At 44.8% G+C, this 27,500-nt stretch overlaps 1 protein-coding gene across 9 annotated transcripts in view; it reads right to left on the bottom strand.

The window, feature by feature from the left end:
* LOC139760814 (probable 3',5'-cyclic phosphodiesterase pde-5) overlaps window positions 1-27,500 on the bottom strand; it is a 459,357-nt gene that overhangs the window by 182,034 nt on the left and 249,823 nt on the right. For all 9 annotated transcript variants that reach the window (XR_011715413.1, XM_071684483.1, XM_071684469.1 and 6 more), the window contains one exon: window positions 18,008-18,076. Coding sequence is in view for 8 of the 9 variants with exons in the window: in XM_071684483.1 (XP_071540584.1) it covers window positions 18,008-18,076 (69 nt within the window). In the remaining variant the exon portion in view is untranslated. The remainder of the gene's footprint in view (window positions 1-18,007; window positions 18,077-27,500) is intronic.

Genomic DNA, 27,500 nt, shown 5'->3' with positions numbered 1-27,500 from the left:
CTCGTCTTTCATCTCTCTCTCTCTCTCTCTCTCTCTCTCTCTCTCTCTCTCTCTCTCTCTCTCTCTCTCTCTTCTCTCCTTCCTTCCTTCTTTCTCTTTCTTTTCTCTCTCCTTCTGTTTTCTTTCTCCTCTCTTTCTTTCCTTCTCTCTCTCTCTCTCTCTCTCTCTCTCTCTCTCTCTCTCTCTCTCTCTCTCTCTCTAATCTCCCGACATAACTTCCATAAGCGACCCTGCATAAACACGGTTAACAGGCAGCTATTACCTGAATTAGCAATCATGTTTTTTTTCTTGTATATATGTTAGCTGAGACGGCACGGGCAGCTGAGGCCCTAATCAAGGCAAACCCATTAACGTTATATATATATATATATATATATATATATATATATATATATATATATATATATATATATATATATATATGTATGTATATATATATATATATATATCCTAGCACGAGCCAGACACCCATTTCATCGACCAACCCCCTAGGGGTGGATGAACAGCTAGGTTGACAGTGGGCTGCAATCAGGATTCGAACCTATGCGCTCGACCCTGGGCGGCCCCGTGAATGCGTCACGGTCAGGAACGCTAACCGATACACCACACCGCATATTCGCGAGAAGGACGGACGGATGGACGGACGGACGGACGGACGGACGAACGGACGGACGAACGGACGGACGGACGGACAATGAAGTTTGCGTTTAGTATAATACATCCAGATTTAAGAATCAAAATCAAACGTCACTTAACGTCAACAATTGTGTACACGTCTCCCCAGCAATGTTAGAAATACGATCATAATAAGACGTGCAAGGAATTCAAAAGAGAGAAATCAATAGATGGAAAGACAGTGTGTCATTCTAGGCCATATTTGCAACCCTGGCGTAAACTGGGACATTCCAACAGGTAATCACGAGGGAAACAGGTTAACTGACATTGTTAGAAAAACCTGTTTTCTATCCCAAATGGCAAGACAGTCCGATGAGGGACTGATGCATTTTGAGTTCACTCCGAACCTCAGACACGGATCTGACTGTACAGTCACGTGTGGTGAGTGAAAATCTGAGCAACATTATACATCATATAAAGTCATGAGATTTAACTTTTCACTTGTAAATTCAGATTTTACGACAATCTAACGATGGGTACCAACTACTACCGTCAAGTAAACTTCGACGAAACATTATGGAAATCTCAGAAATACAGACTGTATCAGTAGTCTGATGGCAGATGCAGCTGAAGCAATCAAGAAAAAAAAAATAAGGACACGATATTAAAGGAGAAACTGTGCTAACAGATCCTAATTGATGATAAGGTATAGTAAAACCGGCCGTGATGAGAGAAGTGTAAACGTACTTTATCTGAAGCATAGAAACCTGACGCAATGAAGAGAAGTGACCAGCAGTCCCTGGGTACTGCAGTCACTACACACAAAGTTACACAGAAAGTACAAGACGAAGAAATGACGGAGCAAAGAAGAGAAGTCACCAGCAGTGCCTGGGTACTGCAGTCACTACACACAAAGGTACACAGAAAGTACAAGACGAAGAAATGACGGAGCAAAGACGAGCTAGAGAAAAAAATAAATAAAATTAAGTTCAAAATATCAAAAGTCATCCAATGGAATCTTTTAAACACATGAAAATGACACTGTCAAAGACACACTGCAGGATCGTTGCTATATATATACATCAGTGGAGGAAATAGTTTCATTTTCAGACTAATCCTTTCAATCTGTTTATTCGTCAGAGGATGTTATCACACTCCCAGATCTGCATGACAGAGGTAATGTTAACTTGTTCATAAATAAATAGCCAGGAGGTATCAAAATATCTTACAAAACTATATCTCATTAAATCGTCCGGCCAAGACAAGGTGTCCCCTTGTCTTAAAACAGATCCGTCAATGAATAAATAAAACAGCTCACAAAAATTTCATGATGGCTCACAAAAATTTCATGATGGCTCACAAAATTTTCACGAAGGCTCATAAAATTTCACAATGCCTTACAAAATTTCACAACGGCTTACAACATTTTCACGAAGGCTCACAAAAACTTCACAGTGGCTCAAAGAATTCTCACTAAGGCTCACAAAGATTTCACTCAGGTCACAGAATGTGGGGAGAAGCGCCCAACGACTGTAGGCTTTGATATGCCACACAAATACTATACAGAAAAAAGAAGACAGGAAATACCCATTGAATCATCACCCAACAAACCTCACCTCAGTTACAGAAACAAAAAAGAAAGCAGTCACTCTGGGTAAGACTGTAACCATTTTGTAACATACCAGTATAACAGCAGGTACTCAAACATGTGAAGTGACCCGAGGCAGGTGGGAACTCCACACCTTCTACAGGAGCTTCACGTAGACTCGCCAGCCAGGCACTTCTCCCACGTGCTCCTGCTTCATCTGACGCCTCCGACCACCACCAGCATCACAGGGTCACCCCTGCCAAGCCTGCCTTGTATTACTCGACCCGCCTTACTTAACCTATGCCTCACCATAATCCTGCAGAGATTTCACACACAAGACTCCAGACACAATACGCACTTTATATCATGCAATCCTCAGGCGACATCGCGAATATGTGATGAAATTCTGATCCAAGCGTCACTTAGATAAATAAATAAACTTGAGAGAGTTCAAAGGAAGATGCTACAGCATCGCCCCCAAAACACAACGCCAGCCGTACGATGAAACGCTCAAGCAACTGAACTTACAACACTATGACTATGGGGCGATCTTACACATGATTCCTGAAATACTGAGGACAAGTGATACAATCAGTCTTAAAGATTCATTTCAACTAAAGAACACCAGGCAAATAGAAAGAACAGCTTGAACCTTCTTCCTTAGGAAGAGGTTCATTAAAAGATTAGCTTAACACAGAGGCCATTTTGATGGTATCTTGTGTCAGTTATTTAATCAACAGAGTAACTGAAGAGTGGAATGAATTATACCACGGTGTACATAATGTGAACACAGTACAAATATTCTAAAGAAAACTTTTGACATTCATTTCGTAGAGAAAAGGAGGTGTATGTAATAAAAGAAAATATTGTCTTTACTACAGAAAGGCAGGAACTTTTGGCATTTGTTTTTCCCATTTTCAGTAATTCTACGTGTACTCTGTCTGTCTGTCTGTCTGTCTCTCTCTCTCTCTCTCTCTCTCTCTCTCTCTCTCTCTCTCTCTCTCTCTCTCTCTCTCTCTCTCAGCGTCCTGCACACACTCAACAGTTTAGTTCAGCCAGCCGCCTCCATCCCCAGCTGTGCCTTATAGCCATACCACCCTCATCCTCACCAGGGAGGCACTGGACTGGGCTGCAGTGGGAGGTGAGCGATAGCCCGCTTCTCTCTGCTCATATATATATATATATATATATATATATATATATATATATATATATATATATATATATATATATATATATATATATATATCTTTCTGACTCTCAAGAACGTTAATTTAGCATCAATCAAGACAACGAGGGGAAGAAATGAGGTAATATTCTCATCAAGGCAAGCACCACCTTATCTTGTAATGGTGTTCCCTCTTTGACCGTGAGATACTCATCTATGTAGACCACGGCACCTCCTGCAGACTCTCCTACCCCAGCTCTCACCCTCTCTTTCTCACCCCTCTCTCTCTCTCTCTCTCTCTCTCTCTCTCTCTCTCTCTCAAACACAAGCGCACTCCTAAGGACAGACGCGTCAGCAAGACACACACACACACACACACACACCGTTGTACGCGCCTTTAAGGAATCCTCGCTTTTACAAATGCACACATTTTCCCCGGCCAAATCATCTCCTTGAAATTACACTCAAGTTTTCCTTCTTGTCTCACTACCTGCCACTACTGACCTTATGATATCCCCTCCACTAAACGTAAACCCAATGAGCTACACATTCACGTAGCCACACTCCTGCTGCAGCTTACACTATCTTTGATACCCTAGCCTTCACACCATCTCAGATACTCTAGCCTTTACACTATCTCAGATACTCTAGCCCTCACACTATCTCAGATACTTTAGCCTTCACACCATCTCAGATACTACAGCCTTCACACTATCTTAGATACTCTAGCCTTCACACTATCTCAGATACTATAACCACATTATCTCAGATACTCTAGCCCTTACATTACCTCAGATACTCTAGCCTTCACACTATCTCAGATACTCTAGCCCTTACATTGTCTTAGATACTTTAGCCTTCACACTATCTCAGATACTCTAGCCCTTACATTATCTCAGATACTCCAGCTCTCACACTATCTCAGATACTCCAGCCCTCACATTATCTCTCAATGAACCGCACGATCTCTAAATTACGCCTCGCACACGCGCTTCCATTCACCGCGCATTCTCGACTCCCCCACCACTCGCTACCCCAGCCCGTACCACCAAGCTCCCCCCAGTGTAACCGAGGAAATAAAACAAACGTCAGATAATACAATGCACAACATTCACAGCCCAGAAACCACGGAAAGCATATTAGATCAAAATACAACATCGTCTTTACGTTGAGGCAACACTTTACCGGTGGCAGCGGGAGGGGGAGAGAAGTCGCTGTATCTGTGTTGTGTACTTGGTGATGTCAACACCACCCACAGACCACACAGGCCAGCGTGTCTGAAGACCTACAGTGGTCTTCATCAAAACCCTGGAAATGTGAGACACACCTCAACAACCACAAAAGAGAGGAAGAAAGACAGGAAAAATCGCTGGTCCCAGACGTTGCACACGGGTTGGCTAGCGTCTCCCGCGCTGGCTGTTTCAAGGTCGCCGCCACACTCACCATTGTACGCTCTCAGCCAAGTCACGTGACTCTCCCTCAAGAGCAAGCACACGATTTCGCCATCCGTCGCCACTGTAATACAGTTACTGTGTCTTGGGCTGTACACAGATCGCAAAACTTGAGAGTGATGGAGCATGAGACGTGATGATAATCACCTGTGGGTAGCGAGGCATGACTGAGGCACTTTCGTCTTACACGGTAAATGTATCACGCAACTTAGCGGGTTATAGTCACCACAGCAACCACGCTGGTGGACTGGCAAGCTTTTTAAAAGCGCTCCTTGAAAAGCCGGGTCTTGGGCGGAGGAGAGCACGGAAGGGGTATGCTTACGGAGGCCATGTCTTACATACAGAGGGTTTAATTGTAGCGCTTTCTAAAGGTTCCATGAATGCGTTCGTCCTTAAAACACACACCCCCTTAAATATACACTCCCTTAAACATACACTCCCTTACACACACATTCCCTTATACACATACTCCCTTAAACACACGCTCTTGAGCCAACCAGACTAACACTCATGAACCCCATCCACCCCATCACTCGCGGCCCGACTCCTAACAATCATGAACCCCTTCCACCCCATCACTCGCGGCCCGACTCCTCCCCCTTCTATGGCTGCACCACCTCCCCCACACCTCACCCTTCCTATTCAATGCCAGCCCTAGGTATCTTCCCCCCCCCCCCCCCCTCCCCCGTGGCCACCACTAATAAGGCTTGAGATGTGAGGGAGACGACCATGAGATATGAGGCAGATGACATGTGTGGTAGGCAAGACATGAGGGGGCGAGGAAGACAATATGAATAGGTGATTCAGACGACATGAGGCGTGAGGGGGGAACGACATGAGGAGTGATGAGTGCGACATGAGACATGTAGATAACACCGGAGTTATGAGAGACATGTAGATAACATTGGAGTTATGAGAGACATGTAGATAACATTGGAGTTATGAGAGACATGTAGATAACACTGGAGTTATGAGAGACATGTAGATAACATTGGAGTTATGAGAGACATGTAGATAACACTGGAGTTATGAGAGATGACGCGAACGACGAGGAAGATGATATAAGGAATGAGAGCAACCACATGAGGCGGTGAGGGAGACGATATGAGGCGGTGAGGGAGACGACATTATATGGTTAGTGTAGTTTGGCGAACCTCATTCCCCTCTCATTATCAGTGAGAACTTGGGTGCTTCATCAGTGCCACATACACTAACGTCCTCTTCCATGTGTGTGTGTGTGTGTGTGTGTGTGTGTGTGTGTGTGTGTGTGTGTGTGTGTGTGTGTGTGTGTGTGTGTGTGTGTGTGAAGTTTAAATACATTTATAATTACGTCTTGCTCTTGGAAAACTCTAGAGTTCCTGAAAATACATAATAAAAAATTGAACGTAGTTGTAACCTAAGTGAGTTTTGCAGAATCTACGCACTATATACCTAACCTAACCTTGCCTATCTATCACTGACCCACTCAAACTAACCTTAAGCTTCCCCTAATCATTACAGAGATTAACGTTCCTGTATCTTAACATCGTCAAATGTAACACCATCTCACCTGTCCCCTGGGCCCCAAATTGCACCCTGAGGTAAACACAAACCTTACTTCGCACACGGAAATCTCATTCACCTCAAACCCCACCTTGCCCAACCTCACCTAAACCAATATGATAGCACAGGTAGTCGGGCAGAGGACATAACGACATTACCCGCTACCTGTGCCAGGCTGCTTTCTCCCGCTAATTCTCCCAACAAACACTACGTACCTGACGCTCAGGCAAGACACCAACAACCCGGAGAATAGAAAAGGAATTTCTGTGTAGAGAGTGCGTGAGTGAGGGACACAGCCTGTGGTTTGTAGTATTCGCTTTCCATACGTTGATAAGTGTGCACTGCATCCTTCGAGAGCGGCGAGCGGTGTGCACTCAGATATGTATGATCTTACTTCTTTTGATGTTTTGTAGGGTCCGCTGTCTAGTGGGATCCAGTCCTGTTATGTCTCCCCTGTGGTCTGCAGTCTAGTGGGATCTAATCCTGTTATGTCTCCCCTGTGGTCTGTGGTCTAGTGAGATCCAGTCCTGTTATGTCTCCCTTGTGGTCTGTGGTTTTGGTGGGATCCAGTCCTATCATGTCTCCCGCCCTCGACAGGCATTTTACTGGTTATATATTCCAGCCCTCTCACACCAGGACAAATGATGACATCCTAACAGTACGAAAATCATCCTCATCCTCTCTCTCTCTCTCTCTCTCTCTCTCTCTCTCTCTCTCTCTCTCTCTCTCTCTCTCTCACTGATTATTCCCTGAACCTCTCCAGTCTCTCCACGGAACTCTCTTCTTACACAAATACTCCCCCTCAACCCCCGCACATATACTCCTACTGGTTTTCAGCATCACATGGTACAGACACGTGTCATCTCATACTTTGTACTGCTTCTGTTGGTCAATTTGCCCATAATACACCCACCTGCCGGAGTCGCATTCACGTATTAATGGCTCAGGAGTATTAAAGTAGTGGACTGGAGGCCATCTCGCATCCTCCGTGTCCCCAGGGCTTCATTAAAGTCTCATTAAGATGTGGAGCTTCAGGCTATCTTTCACCCAACATTCTCCTATCTTACTTCTTCTCTTCTCTATTCCCTCTCTTCGTACCGCTCTACTTCTCTCTCTTTCTTCTCATGATGAACTACCAAGTACAAACATGAGAGTGTGCAACAGAGCTATGGCCCGTGGTTCCCAACATTCTGGGTTGTTAAGTTCAATTCAACTCCCGCCTGACTCCGTTGCCAACGAGAAGGAAGGTTTCAGGCGGGAAGCAGTAGCGCCCTCTCCAAATACTTGTGCCCAATAGAAAATCTGCATCTTCTTCTTTCATTCATTTCACCAACATTCTCGGTCCTTCAACTAACATTTCCTAAGCAGACCATCAAGTGCCTAATATCTCTCTTGACATCTTCCTCCTGTTGGAGATCCAATTGTCAAAGGATCTTATATAATTATCAGTTCGTGTCACATCTCCAGTTCTTCCTTTTCGAAGGAGACTTTGTTTACTTGAACATCAACATGGCTGTAGCACGTCAGCGGACCTGGAGTCTGAAGATTATCTCCGGCTGACTTCTGGAAGAACCTTCGAGGTTTCTCATTCTTGATTCTCAACGGGAGAGATTACTACTGTTTCCTGCCGACTGAACGCAGATACGAGGTTACTGTTGTAGGAATGAAGACATACATTTCTTGTTCCTCTACGCCCATCTCTGCTTCCAGACCGCGGATCACCTGCTCTAGTCCTGAAGGGAACGGGAAATAGAACCTAGAAAATACTTCCTTCATCTCATACTCAGCTTTCCCCTACGTGCAAAAATCACTGGAAATACGTTACACGTGACAGGATGTGGGTATTTACCATGAGGAAGTGTCAAAAAACCTCATTCTTCGACTTCGTTCTCGTCTTTGTCAGAAAATATCCCCGACAACATCTGTGGTTCTACATTTCCTTCAGTTCTTTGTTCACGTAATGGTACAACTGCCTCTCCTAGTGACGGAGTAACTCTCATTAGTCCTTTCCTCTAAGCTCCTCTTCCCTCAGCCTCTGACGCACCTCTTTCTCACCGTATGTCCCTCCCTCTAACTCAACTTGCGTGCGATGCTAAAACTTCTTCTCTTTCTGGGAACAATCAAGATGTATGGACCAGATGGCATCCCCCCCTACAAGTTTTGATGGTAAGCGCTTCTGAATGTGCGTCCACGCTTGCTCGTCTGCTTCTCTTCATTCTAAGCTCAAAGCCTTTCCTACCTCGTAGAAAAGACATTCACTTGTGCAACGTGTTTCAGGGACGGATATCTGCTTTAGTGCTTCCAGCTAACGTCCTGTTACTCTGACTTAAACTGTCTCCAGAATGATCATATCTCGCCTCACATTGCCTTATACTGTCTCCAGAATCATCATATCTCACCTCACATTGCCTTATACTGTCTCCAGAATCATCATATCTCGCCTCACATTGCCTTATACTGTCTCCAGAATGATCATATCTCACCTCACATTGCCTTATACTGTCTCCAGAATCATCATATCTCGCCTCACATTGCCTTATACTGTCTCCAGAATCATCATATCTCGCCTCACATTGCCTTATACTGTCTCCAGAATCATCATATCTCGCCTCACATTGCCTTATACTGTCTCCAGAATCATCATGTCTCGCCTCACATTGCCTTATACTGTCTCCAGAATCATCATATCTCGCCTCACATTGCCTTATACTGTCTCCAGAATCATCATATCTCGCCTAACATTGCCTTATACTGTCTCCAGAATCATCATATCTCGCCTCACATTGCCTTATACTGTCTCCAGAATCATCATATCTCGCCTCACATTGCCTTATACTGTCTCCAGAATCATCATATCTCGCCTCACATTGCCTTATACTGTCTCCAGAATCATCATATCTCGCCTCACATTGCCTTATACTGTCTCCAGAATCATCATATCTCGCCTCACATTGCCTTATACTGTCTCCAGAATCATCATATCTCGCCTCACATTGCCTTATACTGTCTCCAGAATCATCATATCTCGCCTCACATTGCCTTATACTGTCTCCAGAATCATCATATCTCGCCTCACATTGCCTTTCGCTAAGCATCTTGAACTGTAAAGTCTTTTTTCCCATCATCAATTTGGCTTCATAGGTGACATCCTTTTTTCTTTTACTAACATCTGGACCTTCTCTGTGGTAAACCTTACTGACTCCCGTGGTGTAGTCCTTGACATCTCGAAAGCTTCTGATGGGGTGTGGCACCGGGCTCTGCTCTCCAAGCTCCCCGTCTTCAGGGTTTTCCTTCCTTGCAAGTTTGTCACACGTGTCTGTTGTCTTCCTCCCTGGTCCGTCCACCTCCGTCTGTGCTGAAGGACGAACCTTTCCATCTTCCTCTGCCAAGATGGGTATTACTCAGGGGGTCTGTCCACTCTTACATTCATCCTCCTTTCTATGCATAAAAGATTTCTTTGCCCCAATAACCCAATACGCACATACGCTGATGGCTCTCCACTACAACGTTCCTCTTCTACGTCTCTCAGACGCTCTGTCTTTTTTTTTTTTTCTCTTGCTTGATCAGCGTCTCTGTCTACTAAAATTTGAACAGGATTTCCGTCCAACTTGAGCAGACCTAACCTACTTAAGCTCGTCTCAAAATCCCAGTTTCATCGTATTTCTATTTTCTTTTCTTCCCAAAACTTCCCCCCCACGCAATTTTCCCCATTTCCTCTTGAGAATTCTACAATTCCACCACTCACCACACAAAACATTAGTTAGACATCAATGAATTATAATCCATCACGGAAACCCCACGTTACACCAATGACTAAGTCTGCTTCTTCGAAACTATGAGTTCTGTTCAGAGGGAGGGAGAGAATGCATCTCTTCTGAGCGGTCGTTCCGATGGTAAAAGGCGGGACTCATATATGGAATACGTCTCTTACATCTAGGGCAGATCCAGCCTTACTTACAACAATGGAGCCTCAAGCAATTAGACTCAGCAACCATCAGAATCTGACTTAAAATCTTGACCCACATTCCCTACACTGAACTGTGAGTTCTGGGATGTGGGATGAGGACAGAAGGTGCGATGGGTTCTGGGGGTGTGGGGTTGGATCCTAGGAATATGGAGAGGGGTGGAATGTTGGGGTGGGTCGTGGGAGTGTAGGGTAGTTCCTGGGGAGTGGGGTGAGTTGTAGGAGTGTAGGGTGGGTCCTAGGGAGTGGGGTGGGTCGTGGGAGTGTAGGGTAGTTCCTGGGGAGTGGGGTGAGTTGTAGGAGTGTAGGGTGGGTCTTGGGAGTGGGGTGGGTCGTGGAGTGTAGGGTGGGTCTTGGGAGTGGGGTGGGTCGTGGAGTGTAGGGTAGTTCCTGGGGAGTAGGGTGGGTCGTGGGAGTGTAGGGTAGGTCTTGGGGGTGGGGTGGGTTGTAGGAGTGTAGGTTGGGTCTTGGGAGTGGGGTGAGTTGTAGGAGTGTAGGGTGGGTCTTGGGAGTGGGGTGGGTCGTGGGAGTGTAGGGTAGTTCCTGGGGAGTGGGGTGGGTCGTGGAGTGTAGGGTGGTTCCTGGGGAGTGGGGTGGGTCGTGGAGTGTAGGGTGGTTCCTGGGGAGTGGGGTGGGTCGTGGAGTGTAGGGTGGTTCCTGGGGAGTGGGGTGGGTCGTGGGAGTGTAGGGTGGGTCCTGAGGAGTGGGGTGGGTCGTGGAGTGTAGGGTGGGTCTTGGGAGTGGGGTGGGTCGTGGAGTGTAGGGTGGGTCTTGGGAGTGGGGTGGGTCGTGGAGTGTAGGGTGGGTCCTGGGGAGTGTGGGGTGGGTCTTGGAGTGTAGGGTGGGTCCTGGGGAGTGTGGGGTGGGTCTTGGAGAGTGGGCTGGGTCGTGGGAGTGTAAGGTGTGTGTGTTGTGGTGGTGGTGGTGGATCAGGCGGGGTCGTGTATAACCTACCCACCAGGTGACACATGAAAGCCTTGGCTCCTTTGTATTCAGCCCCCCACCTCACCCCCACCCCATGTTATTGTCGGGCTTCTCCCTTACCCTCCTCCGTGCCTCTTCCTTGGTCCTCCTCTTCCTCCCTCCTCCTGTGCTTCTCCGTTGGTCCTCCTCTCGTTCTTCCCTCCTCCTGCGCCTCTTCTCAGCTTCTCTTCCAACACCTCCTTCCCTCCCATTCTCGAATCGTCCATTCTCCATGAGCCTTCCAAACTTCCTCTCTCCCATCCCTCTTCTTTCTCTCTTCTCTCATCCTTTCTCTCCTTCTCTCACTCCCTTTACCTCTCACTCTGTCATATTCCTCTTCCTTTTCTCCTGCTCAAGAGTATTTCCTTCATTGCTTCTCCGTATCCATCTTCTCTCTATCTCTCTTTTCTCGTTAAATTCTCTTTCCTGCTGCCTGTGTTTTATAACACACACACACACACACACACACACACACACACACATATATATATATATATATATATATATATATATATATATATATATATATATATATATATAGATGGATTTATATGTAGCATTTATGGATCTGGAGAAAGCATACAATAGATTGATAGAGATGCTCTGTGGAAGGTATTAAGAGTATATGGTGTGGGAGGCAAGTTGCTAGAAGCAGTGAAAAGTTTTTATCAAGGATGTAAGGCATGTGTACGTGTAGGAAGAGAGGAAAGTGATTGGTTCCCAGTGAATATCGGTTTGCGGCAGGAATGCGTGATGTCTCCATGGTTGTTTAATTTGTTTATGGATGGGGTTGTTAGGGAGGTAAATGCAAGAGTTTTGGAAAGAGGGGCAAGTATACAGTCTGTTTTGGATGAAAGAGCTTGGGAAGTCAGTCAGTTGTTGTTCGCTGACGATACAGCGCTGGTGGCTGATTCGGGTGAGAAACTGCAAAAGTTGGTGACTGAGTTTGGTAAGGTGTGGGAAAGAAGAAAGCTGAGAGTAAATGAGAATAAGAGCAAGGTTCTTAGGTTCAGTAGGGATGAAGGGCAAGCTAAATTGGAGGTAAATTTGAATGGAGAAAAACTGGAGGAAGTGAAGTGTTTTAGATATCTGGGAGTGGAATTACCAGCGAATGGAACCATGGAAGCGGAAGTGAGTCACAGGGTGAGGAAGGGGGCGAAGGCTCTGGGAGCGTTGAAGGATGTGTGGAAGGCGAGAACGTTATCTCGGAAAGCAAAAATGGGTATGTTTGAAGGGACAGTGGTTCCAACAATGTTATATGGTTGCAAGGCATGGGCTACATATAGGGTTGTGCGGAGGAGGGTGGATGTTTTGGAAATGAGATGTTTGAGGACAATATGCAGTATAAGGTGGCTTGATCGAGTATGTGATGAAAGGGTAAGAGAGATGTGTGGCAATAAAAAGAGTGTGGTTGAGAGAGCAGAAGAGGGTGTATTGAAATGGTATGATCACATGGAGAAAATGATTGAGGAAAGATTGACAAAGAGGATATATGTGTCAGAGGTGGAGGAAACGAGGAGAGGTGGGAGACCAAATTGGAGGTGGAAGGATGGAGTGAAAAAGATTTTGAGCGATAGGGGCCTGAACATACAGAAGGGTGAAAGGCGTGCAAGGAATAGAGTGAATTGGAACGATGTTGTATATCGGGGTCGACGTGCTGTCAATGGATTGAACCAGGGCATGTGAAGCGTCTGGGGAAAACCATGGAAAGTTTTGTGGGGCCTGGATGTGGAAAGGGAGCTGTGGTTTCGGTGCATTACACATGACAGCTAGAGACTGAGTGTGAACGAATGTGGCCTTTGTTGTCTTTTCCTAGCGCTACCTCACGCGCGCGCGGGGGGAGGGGGGGTGCCATTTTATGTGTGGCGGGGTGGCGACGGGAATGGATGAAGACAGCAAGTATGAATAGGTACATGAGTATATATGTATATGTCTGTGTGTATATGTGCATGTATACGTTGAGATGTATAGGGATGTATATGTGCGTGTGTGGACGTTTATGTATATACAAGTGTATGTGGGTGGGTTGGGCCATTATTCTTTCTTTCGTCTGTTTCCTTGCGCTACCTCGCTAACGCTAACAGCGAGTAAGTATAATGAATAAAAATAAATAATACCAATGTGTGTGTGTGTGTGTATGTGAGTGTGTTTTCATACCTATTCGCCATTTCCCGCGTTAGCGAGGTAGCGTTAAGAACAGAGGAATGAGCCTTAGAGGGGATATTCTCACTTGGCCCCCTTCTCTGTTCCTTCTTTTAGAAAATCAAATAACTGGAGGGGAGGATTTCCAGCCCCCCCCCCCCCCGCTCCCTCCCCTTTTAGTCGCCTTCTACGACACGCAGGGAATACGTGGGAAGTATTCTTTCTCCCCTATTCCCAGGGTTATATATATATATATATATATATATATATATATATATATATATATATATATATATATATATATATATATATATATATATATCATTAAGCACTACATCACATCAATGAGCTTCCTAACTGTTTGTTAAACCTTCGCAAGTTTCTTTAAACTCTTGCAGAAGAATAAAGATCAACTCGCCAAAGTTCATTCCATCTTAAAAGTTCAAAACAACGAACAGATTAAAATCACATTACAATACTTGGGAAACCTCGTCCCATCATCAGGGGAGCGGATGTCAACATCTGGTCGTCCACGACGTCTACATGGGTCTTCCTGGCTGATGGGTGAAGTGAAGGATGGACCTTTCACTGAGTGAGACAGACGGGAAAATAGCGCGCCGGGCAAGAGAGTAGTTCTTCCTACCGACTGCTGTGTACGTTCAGCTCGCTCTGTCTGTCCTAAATTGGGAGCCGCTGGCTGGTTGGCTGGCTGTGAAAGCTGAGGTTAATGTGCGAGTTCATCAGCCAATTATGACCAGGGTTAAGATTTTCGCATCGAGAGGGATTTCCAGGATCATCAATTTCATTTAACGGTGGATGGATTTTAGGTTGTGTCTCTGGTTTAACTTATGTTACACAGGAGCATCTTCTCTCATCGGTAGTCTTCTGATCGAGTGAGGTGGCAGGGACGCCAGTGTAACACTGTGGTGAAGGCTACAGTTTTCATCATCAAGTTGGTGATCTTGACTTTCTTATATGATCATGTCTATGTCAGTGTCTACTGACGCGTGTGATGTTCTCGCAGGCAATCTGAGCTTATATCAGCCCTGTAAGCAGGAGGCGTTTGATTGCGGAGGTGCAGCTTGACTGTGGAGTATTGCCATCGTGGGTGCTGGAAATCAGAGGCGCTGATGGCTGTTCCTATTCACTTCCTTCCCTGAGCTCCTGTTGTGAGATAGGAGGAGCGATGGGATCTCCCTTCTTAAGATTTCTCTTTGGAAGCTCCAGCGTGAGTCGTGCTGGACACTAAATTCTTGACGACAGTCACCTACGTCCCAACACTTACTGTCGCTATGTGGACGATATATTCTGTCACTATAAGGAATTTACGACAGTTACAGAGGGTCATGGAGGCGAGCTCAGTATTCAACTTCACGTACGATCTCACCAACTAGCACTGAAAAAACAATTCTCCTCCTTGATACTCATCCCAAATGTGAAGGAAGTATCCTCTGCAATTCATTTTACAGAAAACCTGCTGATGTCAGGTGGATAGTGAATGTCATGACCTGTAAAACATGAGTGATAGAACGTCCTTCATTAAAAGTCTTTCAACTGATCAAGCCAGGAAGCCCTTCACAAGGAACTTCAACGACTGGGAAGGGTTCTGGCTCACGAAAAATACGTCAACGTCGATGCAGAAGCTGAGATATGAAGAGGTAATCAAACACGCCTGAACCATGTTACCTCCGAAACCCATTATGAGACTGCAGTCAAACTACTACCCCCATACCATGAGTCTCCTGCCTACAAAGCTCACACGAGTGGGTTACCTCATCAGATTATATCGGTGAGAAGCCAGGGGCATCAACAGTGAGCGGAGAATAAAGCGGATCATCTGTTGTCAGAGCACCAAAGTCAGCAAACAGATTATGGAGCACACTATAACGTCCTCTGTTGTCCCTACATCTCCGTAAATGTTGATGGCTCAGCCTCCTCTTTCCCTATCCAAAGCGGCGTCCTTCAGGGTTCAGTTCTGTCTCTTGCATTGTTCTTACTCTTCATCAACGATCTTCCCTCAGCAGATGACTGATGACTAAGGGACAGTCATACGAGGAAGAGTCAACAAAGCATTTCTCTTATTTTTTTTCCAGTCCCTACCATCACCTCTCGCTCAATCTACGTCTCGCCACAACCACATATATAACTTATACAAGTTTAACGCTTCTTAAAACCGTTCTTTTTTTTCCCCTTTCTCTTCCTGAAACTCCTTCACAGCTTTCATCTCTCTTTCGCCGGGTCTGAAATCACATCACCGAACATGAGAGACACACTTGGTATCACTGTCACACTTATCTTGATAATCACCACGTCTTACAAATACTCCACTCTGCCTCTAAGATACTGAGAGTGCGAAGAGTTCTCTGTCACCATCACCGTTACCTGACCACCATCCCCCCTCCACACACGTGACCTTTGACCTCTATGTTACCATTACATAACCCTTTCCTTCACCTGATCTACCGATGTCGTCATTCTCTATTCCCTTATTTGTCCTCTGTGGCACCACTACCTGAACCCCATGTTTGACCTCTGACCTCAGTAGTGTCATCAACTGCCCCCGTACTCTAACCCTTGTTACCATTACTTGACCCTGTACTTGACCTCTGACCCCTGTGTCATCACTACCTAACCCCCAAACTTGACCTCTGAGCAGTGCGTCACCATTAGCTAACCCCGTTATTGACCTTTGACCTCTATGTCACCATTAGTTAACTGAAGAACTAGCCTCACATCAATGCCATCATGAATGAAGAGTTTAGGAGAATTTGGAGAAGGGGGAAAAGGAGAAAGACGCCTAAAAAAAAAACCACGAAGCACATTAAAACGATGATGCAAAGTCCTACAAATCTCTCTCTCTCTCTCTCTCTCTCTCTCTCTCTCTCTCTCTCTCTCTCTCTCTCTCTCTCTCTCTCTCTCTCGCCGGAAATGGAATAAAGAAAGAGATGATTTCCTCTGTGGGGTGAGGTGGCCAGCCCTTCTAATCCAACGAGGAGTGCATTGAAGAGGGTTCCAGTCCCGCCCGGATTAATATCATGGAGAAGGGCTTAGAGGGAAGGGCGCTCTTGCGTTGCTTCAGGAAAAGTCACAGCTGATTGAAAACGGGTTCACACGAAGATCCAAGTTCGGGTATTGGTCGTTACTGAGACCACTACGAATATTGCCTGAACCACGAAGACTATTGCCTGACCCACTAAGACTATTGTCTGAACTACTAAGGCTATTGTTTGAACCACTAAGGCTATTGTTTGAACCACTAAGGCTATTGTTTGAACCACTAAGACTATTGTTTGAGCCACTAAGACTTGTTTGAACCACTAAGCCTTGTTTGAACCACTAAGACTATTGTTTGAACCACTAAGACTTGTTTGAACCACTAAAACTATTGTCTGAACTACTATGGCTATTGTTTGAACCACTAAGACTATTGTCTGAACTACTAAGGCTATTGTTTGAACCACTAAGACTATTGTCTGAACCACTAAGACTATTGTTTGAACCACTAAGACTTGTTTGAACCACTAAGACTATCGTTTAAACCCCAAGACTGTTTTTTGAGCCACTAAGACTATTGTTTGAACCCTCCTATGAATATTGTTTGAACCACTAAGACTATTGTTTGAATCACTCAGCCTATCGTTTGAACCACTAAGACTATCGTTTGAACCACTAAGACTATCGCTTGAACCCCTAAGGCCATCAACTGAACTGCTCAGACTATAGCATGATTGTGGCGCAACCAAGATGTGTCTACTCCTGTTTACCACACCCGAGATGCTCCTGAAGACATGGTTATAATAAGGTATGAGGAGAAATCGACATCGGAGCGGACGCCAGACACACAAACCACGTTGAAGACACTGACACTCCACAGCACCGGTATGGACAACATAGTTATGGACAGATGTTTCCACTGCCGCCGTAGGCGACACACACACACACACACACACACACACACACATACACACATATCCCGTCACAGCAGCGCCGAAGCTGGTTTAGTGCAATCTGTCTTTAGCCCATATCCCGTGCGCGGAAAAATTGTCTGCAAGGCTCAGCGTCCAGAAGACTGACAAGCAATCTCAAAAGAAGAGGCAGGGTGATCCGCAGGGATCTTAACCCAGCCCTTGACCACTCACAGGGTAGTAACTCAACCTCCCTGACTGCATATAGGGTAGTAACTCCACCCCTTACCACACACAGGGCAGTAATTCTACCCCTGACCACACACACAGGGGACAGTAACTCCACCCCTAACCACACACACACACACACACACACACACACACACACACACACACAGGGGGCAGTAACTCCACCCCTAACCACACACACACACACACACACACACACACACACACACACACAGGGGGCAGTAACTCCACCCCTAACCACACACACACAGGGGACAGCAACTCACCCCTAACCACACACACACACACACACACACACACACACAGGGGGCAGTAACTCCACCCCTGACCACATAAACACAGGCACGGGGCAGTAACTCCACCCCTGACCACACACACAGACACAGGCACGGGGGGGGCAGTAACGCCACCAGTACTCACGTGCAGCGCAGATGTCGAGATGGTTCATTTTGTTCCGGCCGTTGACTTGCAGACCGAGAGCCCCGACTCCTGAGAGGGAGAGTAAACATAGTTAATGTTGAGGACCAGGACCGAGGGAGGGAGTGAGGGAGGCAGTAATGTGATACCTTCACCCAATATTGACCAAGCTGTTAGACAATTTGGATATCACAAGAAAGGCTTTGGTCACACTGTGTAAAACGTTGTAGAATATATATATTTCTTATACTTTCATTTTGTAATATATATATATATATATATATATATATATATATATATATATATATATATATATATATATATATATATATATATATATATATATTCATTTATAATCGTCCTAGGACCTCTTTCTTGAAAAGGATCTTGGAGTTACTCCAAAACCCCTTTTCCGAAAGCTCTCGAAGCTTCTACAGCTCACGCCTCACACCCATACAACACCGTCGGGACTACTATACCATTAAAAATGTCCATATTCGTCCTCACATATAGTGACCTCTTTCTAAACAGTCCTCAGCGAACCCCAGAACCTTCGCCCCCTCACCCACCCAATGGCTTACTTCAGCTTCCAAAGTTTCATCTGTCGGAACATCCACTCCCAGGCATCTAAAATACTCTACTTCCTCCAGGCTATTTTCGTTTACACTCCATCCAACCTGTTTATCTCCCCTTACTAAATATACATTTACTCTTAGCTATTCATCTCACACACACACACACTACCAAACTCAAGTCACACCAGCTTCTGCAGTTTTTCTATCGAGTGTGCCACTAGCGCCACGTCATCAGCAAACAAATCATGAGTCACCTCCAATGCACCTTCACCCCCACCGCCAACAGACTGTGGACCCATCTCTCTCTCTCTCTCTCTCTCTCTCTCTCTCTCTCTCTCTCTCTCTCTCTCTCTCTCTCTCTCGATCCTCGCATTTACCTCATTTATCACCCAGCCCATACACAGACTAAATGACCATATTAACATTAGTAACATGCCACAGACCCGTCTTCCCCTGAAACCACCTTCCCTCTTTTTTCTTCCCACACATACACCCACCTTACTCTCTTTATAGTAAAGACACTAATATCAATTAGTAATCAAGACTTGACAATTGAGAGAAATGTTAATGATAATAATGATATTAAAATAATAATAGCAATAATAATAATAATAATAATAATAATAATAATAATAATAATAATAATAATAGTAATAATAATAATAATAATAATAATAATAATAATAATAATAATAATAATAATAATAATAATAATTATAAAAAAATTGATAATAATTATGATAATAATAATAATCATAATAATGAAGTCACATTACCCTAACAGATGATCAGTTAACAAAAGTATAAAATTCACTCATCATATTTCATACTTTTGTCAACTGAATAATAGTCAGAATGGTAAAGCAATATTCATGATTTTATTACCTTCACCTGGACCCACTCACCTTCCTCTCGTCCGACTTGCACACACATGCCTTACTCTCTTCACATTAAAGACAATCATATCAAATAGTAAATAAGATTTGACGCACAATAATGATAATAAAGTAACAGACATTGTTCTACTATGCTAGCATGTGAGTACTTGACAGAAGGATACAAGCTTCTAAGACATTAATTGATTTTGATTAATTGTATATCAGGACGTGTATAACAAAGTTTATAAACAACATGATCTTACGTAAGTATATAGAGAGATAGATAGATAGATAGATAGATAGATAGATAGAGAGAGAGAGAGAGAGAGAGAGAGAGAGAGAGAGAGAGAGAGAGAGAGAGAGAGAGAGAGAGAGAGAGAGAGACTAAAATTGAGAGTGAATAAAACTAAAAATATGTTGAGATGCATCAGGCAGATGAGGCATGGTGGTTCGTAAGTCTGAGTAGGGGAGGATCTTGGAGGAAGCGGAGTGCTTTAGACACCATGAGAGCTCATATGGAAACGCATGGAACCATGAAGGCTGAAGGAAGTGACAGGTTGGGAGAGGAGGCGAAGGTCCTGGGTGCACTGAGAAATGTGTGGAAGAAGTATATGTCTGTCAGAGCAAAGATGGGTATATACTATATCCTATACTATATATTACGAGGGTATTGTAGTCCCGGTAGTGTCTTATGGGTGTGAGCCTTGGGCCCTGCATGCAGCAGACGGGGAGAGGATGGACACGCTAGAAATGGTATGTCTTGAGGAAAAAAAGGTTGAACGCATAAGGAATGACAGTGTGAGGGAAAGGTGAAATTTGATTGGACGAGTTGACCACGGTGTGCCGAAATGGTCTGGACACATGGAAAAAGTATGAGTGAAGAGAGATGGACCAATAGAATACACGTGTCAAAAGTGGAGAGTTCAAAGGGCAGGGGTAAACGAGGAGGAGATGAAAGGATGGAGCGAAAGAGGTGGTCGGAGCCTGAACATTCAAGAGGGTGAGAGGCGTGCGTTGGATAGAAGAAATTGAGGTGATGTGATGTGTAAAAGGCGAAGCGCTGCTATAGGGCTGAACCAGGGTATATGAAGCGGTCGGGGAGATCAGGGAACCGTATGTGGGGTCTGACTGTGGACAGAGGGCTCTGGTGTCGCTACGTCATGTACATGGCACCTACCAGTCTTCACGCAGCGTTAATTTTTTACGTTTTACATTTACATCAAAAAGAATACATACATCCAAAGATGACGGTACAAAGAACAATGTAAAGGAGATGAATTATAACGAAGAGCGCTCGACTGACGGCGAAAGGCTACCAAAGCAAGGCGCGCGTATGAAGGCAGCCGATCATACGAGAGAAACTGGGAGCCAGAGATTGGCGCATTCAGGCCAGCCGCCACTCCCCCCTAGGGGTCGCCTCCGCCTGACAGTTCCTCCTCTCGCTATTTCTCGACAGGTCGCATTTCAAGAGCCATGCGGGTGGGTGGGTCAAGGAGGCTCAGGCAGAAGATGAGTCTCAGTGGCAAGATGATGCGGTTCTCTCCTCCGATGATGGTATCAACGTCCCATTAAAATAAAGGAGGGGAAAAATATGCACTGGCAACTCACCATAGTCGTTCAATTTCCAAGCTTTATTTATCTTATCTATAACCACCCATAGGACCCCCGCGTTCTAAACGGGTCCTGGTGTTACCAAAGGATTCCTTTCCCCAGGGACTCCTGCATGCCAAGGCTGCGCTACAATCAGTAGTAGGAACAGGACGGACTCCCGATAACTGAATTCTTAAGACGAGTATACTAGACTTGGGTCATATGATGACGTTACTACAGCCAGCCTCGCTTTATAGGCGACTTTTCAATCGCCGTGTAACCAAAAGCAGGCGGAGCTCGGTAAACCAAAACCTGGACACCTCAGCTCTCGACGTTACCCTACCTACCGACTGACATCTCTCACTCACTTCCTCTCGAAAATAAGGCATCGTGATCATTTCAAGACTTCATCGACGTCAATTTTCCACACTAACGGAACTCCAAACCCCCCCCCCCCCCCCCCCCCCCCGCTGAAGTGCGCAGCGTCCGTCACTGTTATAAAAAACGAGTCTTCGTTTCCCAGTGTACGTATGTGACACCCTGTGTCTGTGCTGTATTAACTCCGGGTTCCAATCTTCTTTTCCGTCCTTCTGTACTACTCTTCCGGAATGAACTTTCCCTAATTTGCTCCCTTTTAGATCATTTCTCAGAACTAAATTTCCTATAACCTTTTTGATTTTGAGAGAGAAGGGAAAAATGAATGTTATTCTTTGTTTCCATATTTGTATATACACATAGAATCTTCAATCCCTGGGGGCGCGATAGTCGCATGAGTGAAGACAACAGTGCGAACCTTGGATACGATGGCGTGGTCTTTTGACACGACTGGTAAGGGCCACCCCATCAAACCAGACCTCCTCCCCGGGGGCTGACACGGAGCACTTGCCACCCACACCATCAAGCCAGACCTCCTCCCCGGGGGCTGACACGGAGCACTTGCCACCCACACCATCAAGCCAGACCTCCTCCCCGGGGGCTGACACGGAGCACTAGCCACCCACACCATCAAGCCAGACCTCCTCCCCGGGGGCTGACACGGAGCACTTGCCACCCACACCATCAAGCCAGACCTCCTCCCCGGGGGCTGACACGGAGCACTTGCCACCCACACCAGACCCTCAGAATCTAATTACTGATGATAATGAGTTTCCTTCTCTGGCGAAACCACTTATAATACCTTTATGAAAAGATATGATTTTTCTTCCTTCTTCTTCTCCTCGTCCCTGTTTAAGCATCAATATTATCATCATCATCATCATCGTCATCATCATCCTACCAGTGGATGGCCTTATCTGCTCTATCCACAGCCGTAGTTGGCCTGACCTGACCTATTCCCCCCAAACCCCTAACCCCTCCTGCCCCACAGCTGTGGTGCCTAGGACAGAACACTCTTGTCATCATCATCAAACTCTCAGCATAGAAATCGGCGAAACTTAAAAGATTTTACAGGAAGGGAAAGACCTCCCCCCCTACCACCAGTTAGGGCAGTTGAAGTATGGGGGAACACTTTGGGTTTGCGTCTGCCAGAGTTTCAGATGTCATTAACCATTTGTCTGACGACGACCACCGCTGCTGCATCTTTGCCACGACGGTGTCTCACGCAGTAAGTCCCTAATGGTTCTCGTTACCTGACTGAGGTACATTCCATTATTTTTGTTATCATTAGCAAACATATTCAGGTGTTATTCCGCCATGCCAAGTATCAAAACACTGTAGATTAGTCTCTTCGATGTATATCAACCGACTGTTATATTTCCCTCTTGTGTCTCCCCTGATGATGTGATTATTACACGAAAGTGCACTTGGGAACTTATCGTGTTTCATTTTCCCCGTGGACTCATAGGAATATATATATATATATATATATATATATATATATATATATATATATATATATATATATACTTATATTCATATATTTTGCTTTGTCGCTGTCTCCCGCGTTTGCGAGGTAGCGCAAGGAAACAGACGAAAGAAATGGCCGAACCCACCCCCATACACATGTATATACATACACGTCCACACACGCAAATATACATACCTATACATCTCAATGTACACATATATATATATACACACACAGACACATACATATATACCCATGCACACAATTCACACTGTCTGCCTTTATTCATTCCCATCGCCACCTCGCCACACATGGAATACCATCCCCCTCCCCCCTCATGTGTGTGAGGTAGCGCTAGGAAAAGACAACAAAGGCCCCATTCGTTCACACTCAGCCCCCAGCTGTCATGCAATAATGCCCGAAACCACAGCTCCCCCTCCACATCCATGCCCCACACAACCTTGCACGGCCCACCCCAGACGCCCCACACGCCCCGATTCAATCCACTGACAGCACGTCAACCCCGGTATACCACATCGACCCAATTCACTCTATTCCTTGCCCGCCTTTCACCCTCCTGCATGTTCAGGCCCCAATCACTCAAAATCTTTTTAACTCCATCTTTCCACCACCAATTTGGTCTCCCACTTCTCCTCGTTCCCTCCACCTCCGACACATATATCCTCTTGGTCAATCTTTCCTCACTCATTCTCTCCATGTGCCCAAACCATTTCAAAACACCCTCTTCTGCTCTCTCAACCACGCTCTTTTTATTTCCACACATCTCTCTTACCCTTACATTACTTACTCGATCAAACCACCTCCCACCACACATTGTCCTCAAACATCTCATTTCCAGCACATCCACCCTCCTGCGCACAACTCTATACATAGCCCACGCCTCGCAACCATACAACATTGTTGGAACCACTATTCCTTCAAACATACCCATTTTTGCTTTCCGATATAATGTTCTCGACTTCCACACATTCTTCAAGGCTCCCAGGATTTTCGCCCCCTCCCCCACCCTATGATCCACTTCCGCTTCCATGGTTCCATCCGCTGCCAGATCCACTCCCAGATATCTAAAACACTTTACTTCCTCCAGTTTTTCTCCATTCAAACTTACCTCCCAATTGACTTATATATTCAGTACAGACAACTTTTCAGAACGAGACACACGTATAATAGTGTTGGAACACAAGACAGAGATTTATAAATTGAATAATGGTGTTCTACCGGGAATCAGTGATGTAAAGACGGCGGCAAATTCATTAAGGTTTGTAAAGAGCGGAACTGCACGGTAATATAAATGTGGGAATGAAGATGGCGTAGCCAAGATGAATATGCTCTATAATGAGAGCACCTGCTTGGCTTCAAAAGGGATCGACGAATGAAACGGTAAAAAAAACTCATACGTAAAAGAGGTTTTTAGTTGCTTCCACGAGATGGAGGGGAGGAGGAGGAGGAGGAGGAGGAGGAGGAGGAGGAGGAGGAGGAGGAGGAGGAGGAGGGAGGGAGGGGAGGACCAGTAAGACCATCCATAAGTGGAAGGGATTTCTCGGAGACTGTCAAGAGTGATGGCGAGAAAAAGGTCGTTCGTAGTCACACTATTTACGTCCCGCGGGAGACGTTCACATTCGTGTTGCCCGTCTCTTCGCCTTCATTCTTATGTACCATTGTCTTTGCTCAGACGAATGAAACCACACACACACACACACACACAAACACACACCAGCCTAAGCCAGGTACCCATTTATCGACCAGCTCTGAAGGGAGGATGACTAGTAATAGTACAAGTCGACCAGCTAGACTATGGAAGCAGCAGTTAGTCTACTAATCTAGTCTACAGCGGCGGCAGCCTTATACGTACGCTCGATTGGTTAGACCCACAGCAGCAACAGCAGCGTACATTCGACTAGTTAGGATCACAGTAGCAACAGTAACCATCGCCCAACTATGCTGCATCGGCAGCATCGTATATATATATTAGCTGAGCTAAGGCATCAGCAATATACATTTGATAAGTTTAGCTACAGCAGCAGCAGCTTGTATGAAATAACTAGGCTACAATAACTAGACTACGACGACGGCAGCAGTTTGCATAAAATAACTAGGCTACGATTACGACGGCAGCAGCAGCAGCAGCAGCATACGGTCGACTAATTTTCATTGAAGAAATATCAAGTAAACCCTTAAGTAATTGTCACCAAGATACAATGATCCTCAGTTCTAATTCAAATCACTTCAGTGAATTCCGGAAATTGATGGACAAATGGGGCATCTTCTGCAACAGTATTAGCGGGTTCCCCTTTGTGTTGTGAGAGTGGGGAATGACTTACAATAAAATTAGATATGATATCTAAATCACGGAGGAAGTAAACAGTATCTACTGATATCTGACCAACCTGTGTCTTTATTCAGAGAAATGATTACTACTTCGCAGGATGAGATCAGAACTTTCTTTAACAAACGCTGGTTAAGTTAGGTTAGGTTATCAGAGAAAAATGCCACGATCGCAAAATAAAGTCTTTTTTATACCGACTAGCACCTCGTTCAAGATCCACAGACATAGCCTGGTCATGTATCAGGAAGAATACGCGCCTTGACTTGGCTTCAGATCCTTATTCCAATCTTATGAAATTGTTTCTATGTATAGAATGATTTCAGATAGTTGAAACTTCCATTCTTCACTCACCTATCTCCTCTTTCAATGTAAAAAAAAAAGATATTTAGTGGTAGGGGTACGAATAAAAAGGATAATGTGGTGTTAGATAATCATAAAGTAACGTAAGTACCATTAATAAAAATAAATAGGTAACAAACCTCTATGAACGCAACAAGTGGCATGCAGGAACGCAACAGGTGGCATGTTGGGTTTAGAAATGGATCAGCTTCGTTATTTTGAGACCCCCTCCGCTCAGTGTCACAATGCATGGTTAGACTCGAGAGGTTAACACTGAGTTTATCTGTCTATGACTGTAGAAGAATGTGACCCTGTGTGAGACAGATCCTCACATGCAATAAACTGTTCCTCTCACTTGATAAACATTTTTAAATCACCCAATATATTTGCAAGACTAGGATTCAGTTGGATTTGCTAGATGCATGCAATAAGCTTCATTCTTTTATTACACCATCATCCGGTTCGTAAATCGATTTACGAAAGCGATTGAAGTTCTACGATCCGAAGAGCGCCTGAGTAATATTTGTCTTCGTCTCGGCGGTCATCAGGATGTGCGTTAAGACATTGCACGATCACTTTGAAACCTCGTAAGCTTCCCTCCTGTTCTACATACACTTCGACGAAAGTGGTACCAATCGATCACACTTGACCTGCTGATAAGGAGTGAATTTACCCTATAATTTCCCTCCGACTCGTAACTTTGGCCACTTTATGAGAACTTAAAAGTTCTAAGTGCAGGAGTGAGCTTCACTTAAAATCACACACTTTATACCAACTCTACACAGAGTGTGCATGTAATCCAGAGGTACCATCTTTTTCAATATCTGTCGACCAGAACACCCACCTTCTCGTATCTGATGTGTTTATAATTCACCTGACCCTTGTTAGACCAAAGGGTCACAGCGTCCCTTACCGCCAGGTCATACCGTCCTGCTCAAAGAAGCTCAGTCTATGATAAATAGCGCATTGAAGAAAAAAAAAGTGTAAACTCATTTTCATTTTTTTTTTACACCAACGCTTTCGCGCTATTAAGGCATAAATGGACTATATTCCATAATGGTAATGAAGTAATCACGGAAAGACTGTTGTTAATGGATCTCTTCGTGTGGTGGGTAATGAAAGACGGTAATAGAAGTGTCTAATCTTGTGATGCAAGTAGGTAATCTTGGGCACTTTTATTAGCATTAGTTCCTATTCACAAGTCTAACTCTTTCGCTTAAGTTTACACACACACACACACACACACACACACACACACACATATATATATATATATATATATATATATATATATATATATATATATATATATATATATATATATATATATATATATATATTCCAATGAGTCCACGGGGAAAATGAAACACGAAAAGTTCCCAAGTGCACTTTCGTGCAATAATCACATCATCAGGGAAGACACAAGAGAGAAATATAACAGTCAGTTGATATACATCGAAGAGACGAAGCTAGGACGCCATTTGGTAAACATGTGATCGGTTAGGTTTCATATGAATGAAGTGAAAAACCTGGTGCAAATAAAATTGACAATAACGCTACAAGTAAAGGTAGGCAAAAGAATCCACAAGGAGCGATTCAATTCTGTCGCTCTTATGCTGGCAAGAATTTACATAAGGCTGGGTTTACTTACCCACGCCCACTCTCTCCACGTCTCTTAGGGAACTTCTACTTATGTCACCACGAATGTGAATCATTTCATTCGTAAAAAGCGCTATATAAACCACAGACCAAGGCTATTACCAAAATACACGAAGATAGACTTGATAGAGCTGAAGGAAAAAGTGTTTAACAATTCACAACCGCGCGAAGGAAGGTGGTGCAGCCTAGCGGACGACCAGGAGCTACCTCTCTGGGGAAATCTGCGGAGATCACCAATCAGGAATCAACTACCTGCCCCACC

The sequence above is a fragment of the Panulirus ornatus genome, chromosome 3, assembly GCF_036320965.1.
Source record: "Panulirus ornatus isolate Po-2019 chromosome 3, ASM3632096v1, whole genome shotgun sequence".
Classification (NCBI taxonomy): Eukaryota; Metazoa; Arthropoda; class Malacostraca; order Decapoda; family Palinuridae; genus Panulirus; species Panulirus ornatus.
The sequence above is the reverse complement of the archived record's forward strand: the minus strand, read 5'-3'. Positions and strand labels throughout refer to the sequence as shown.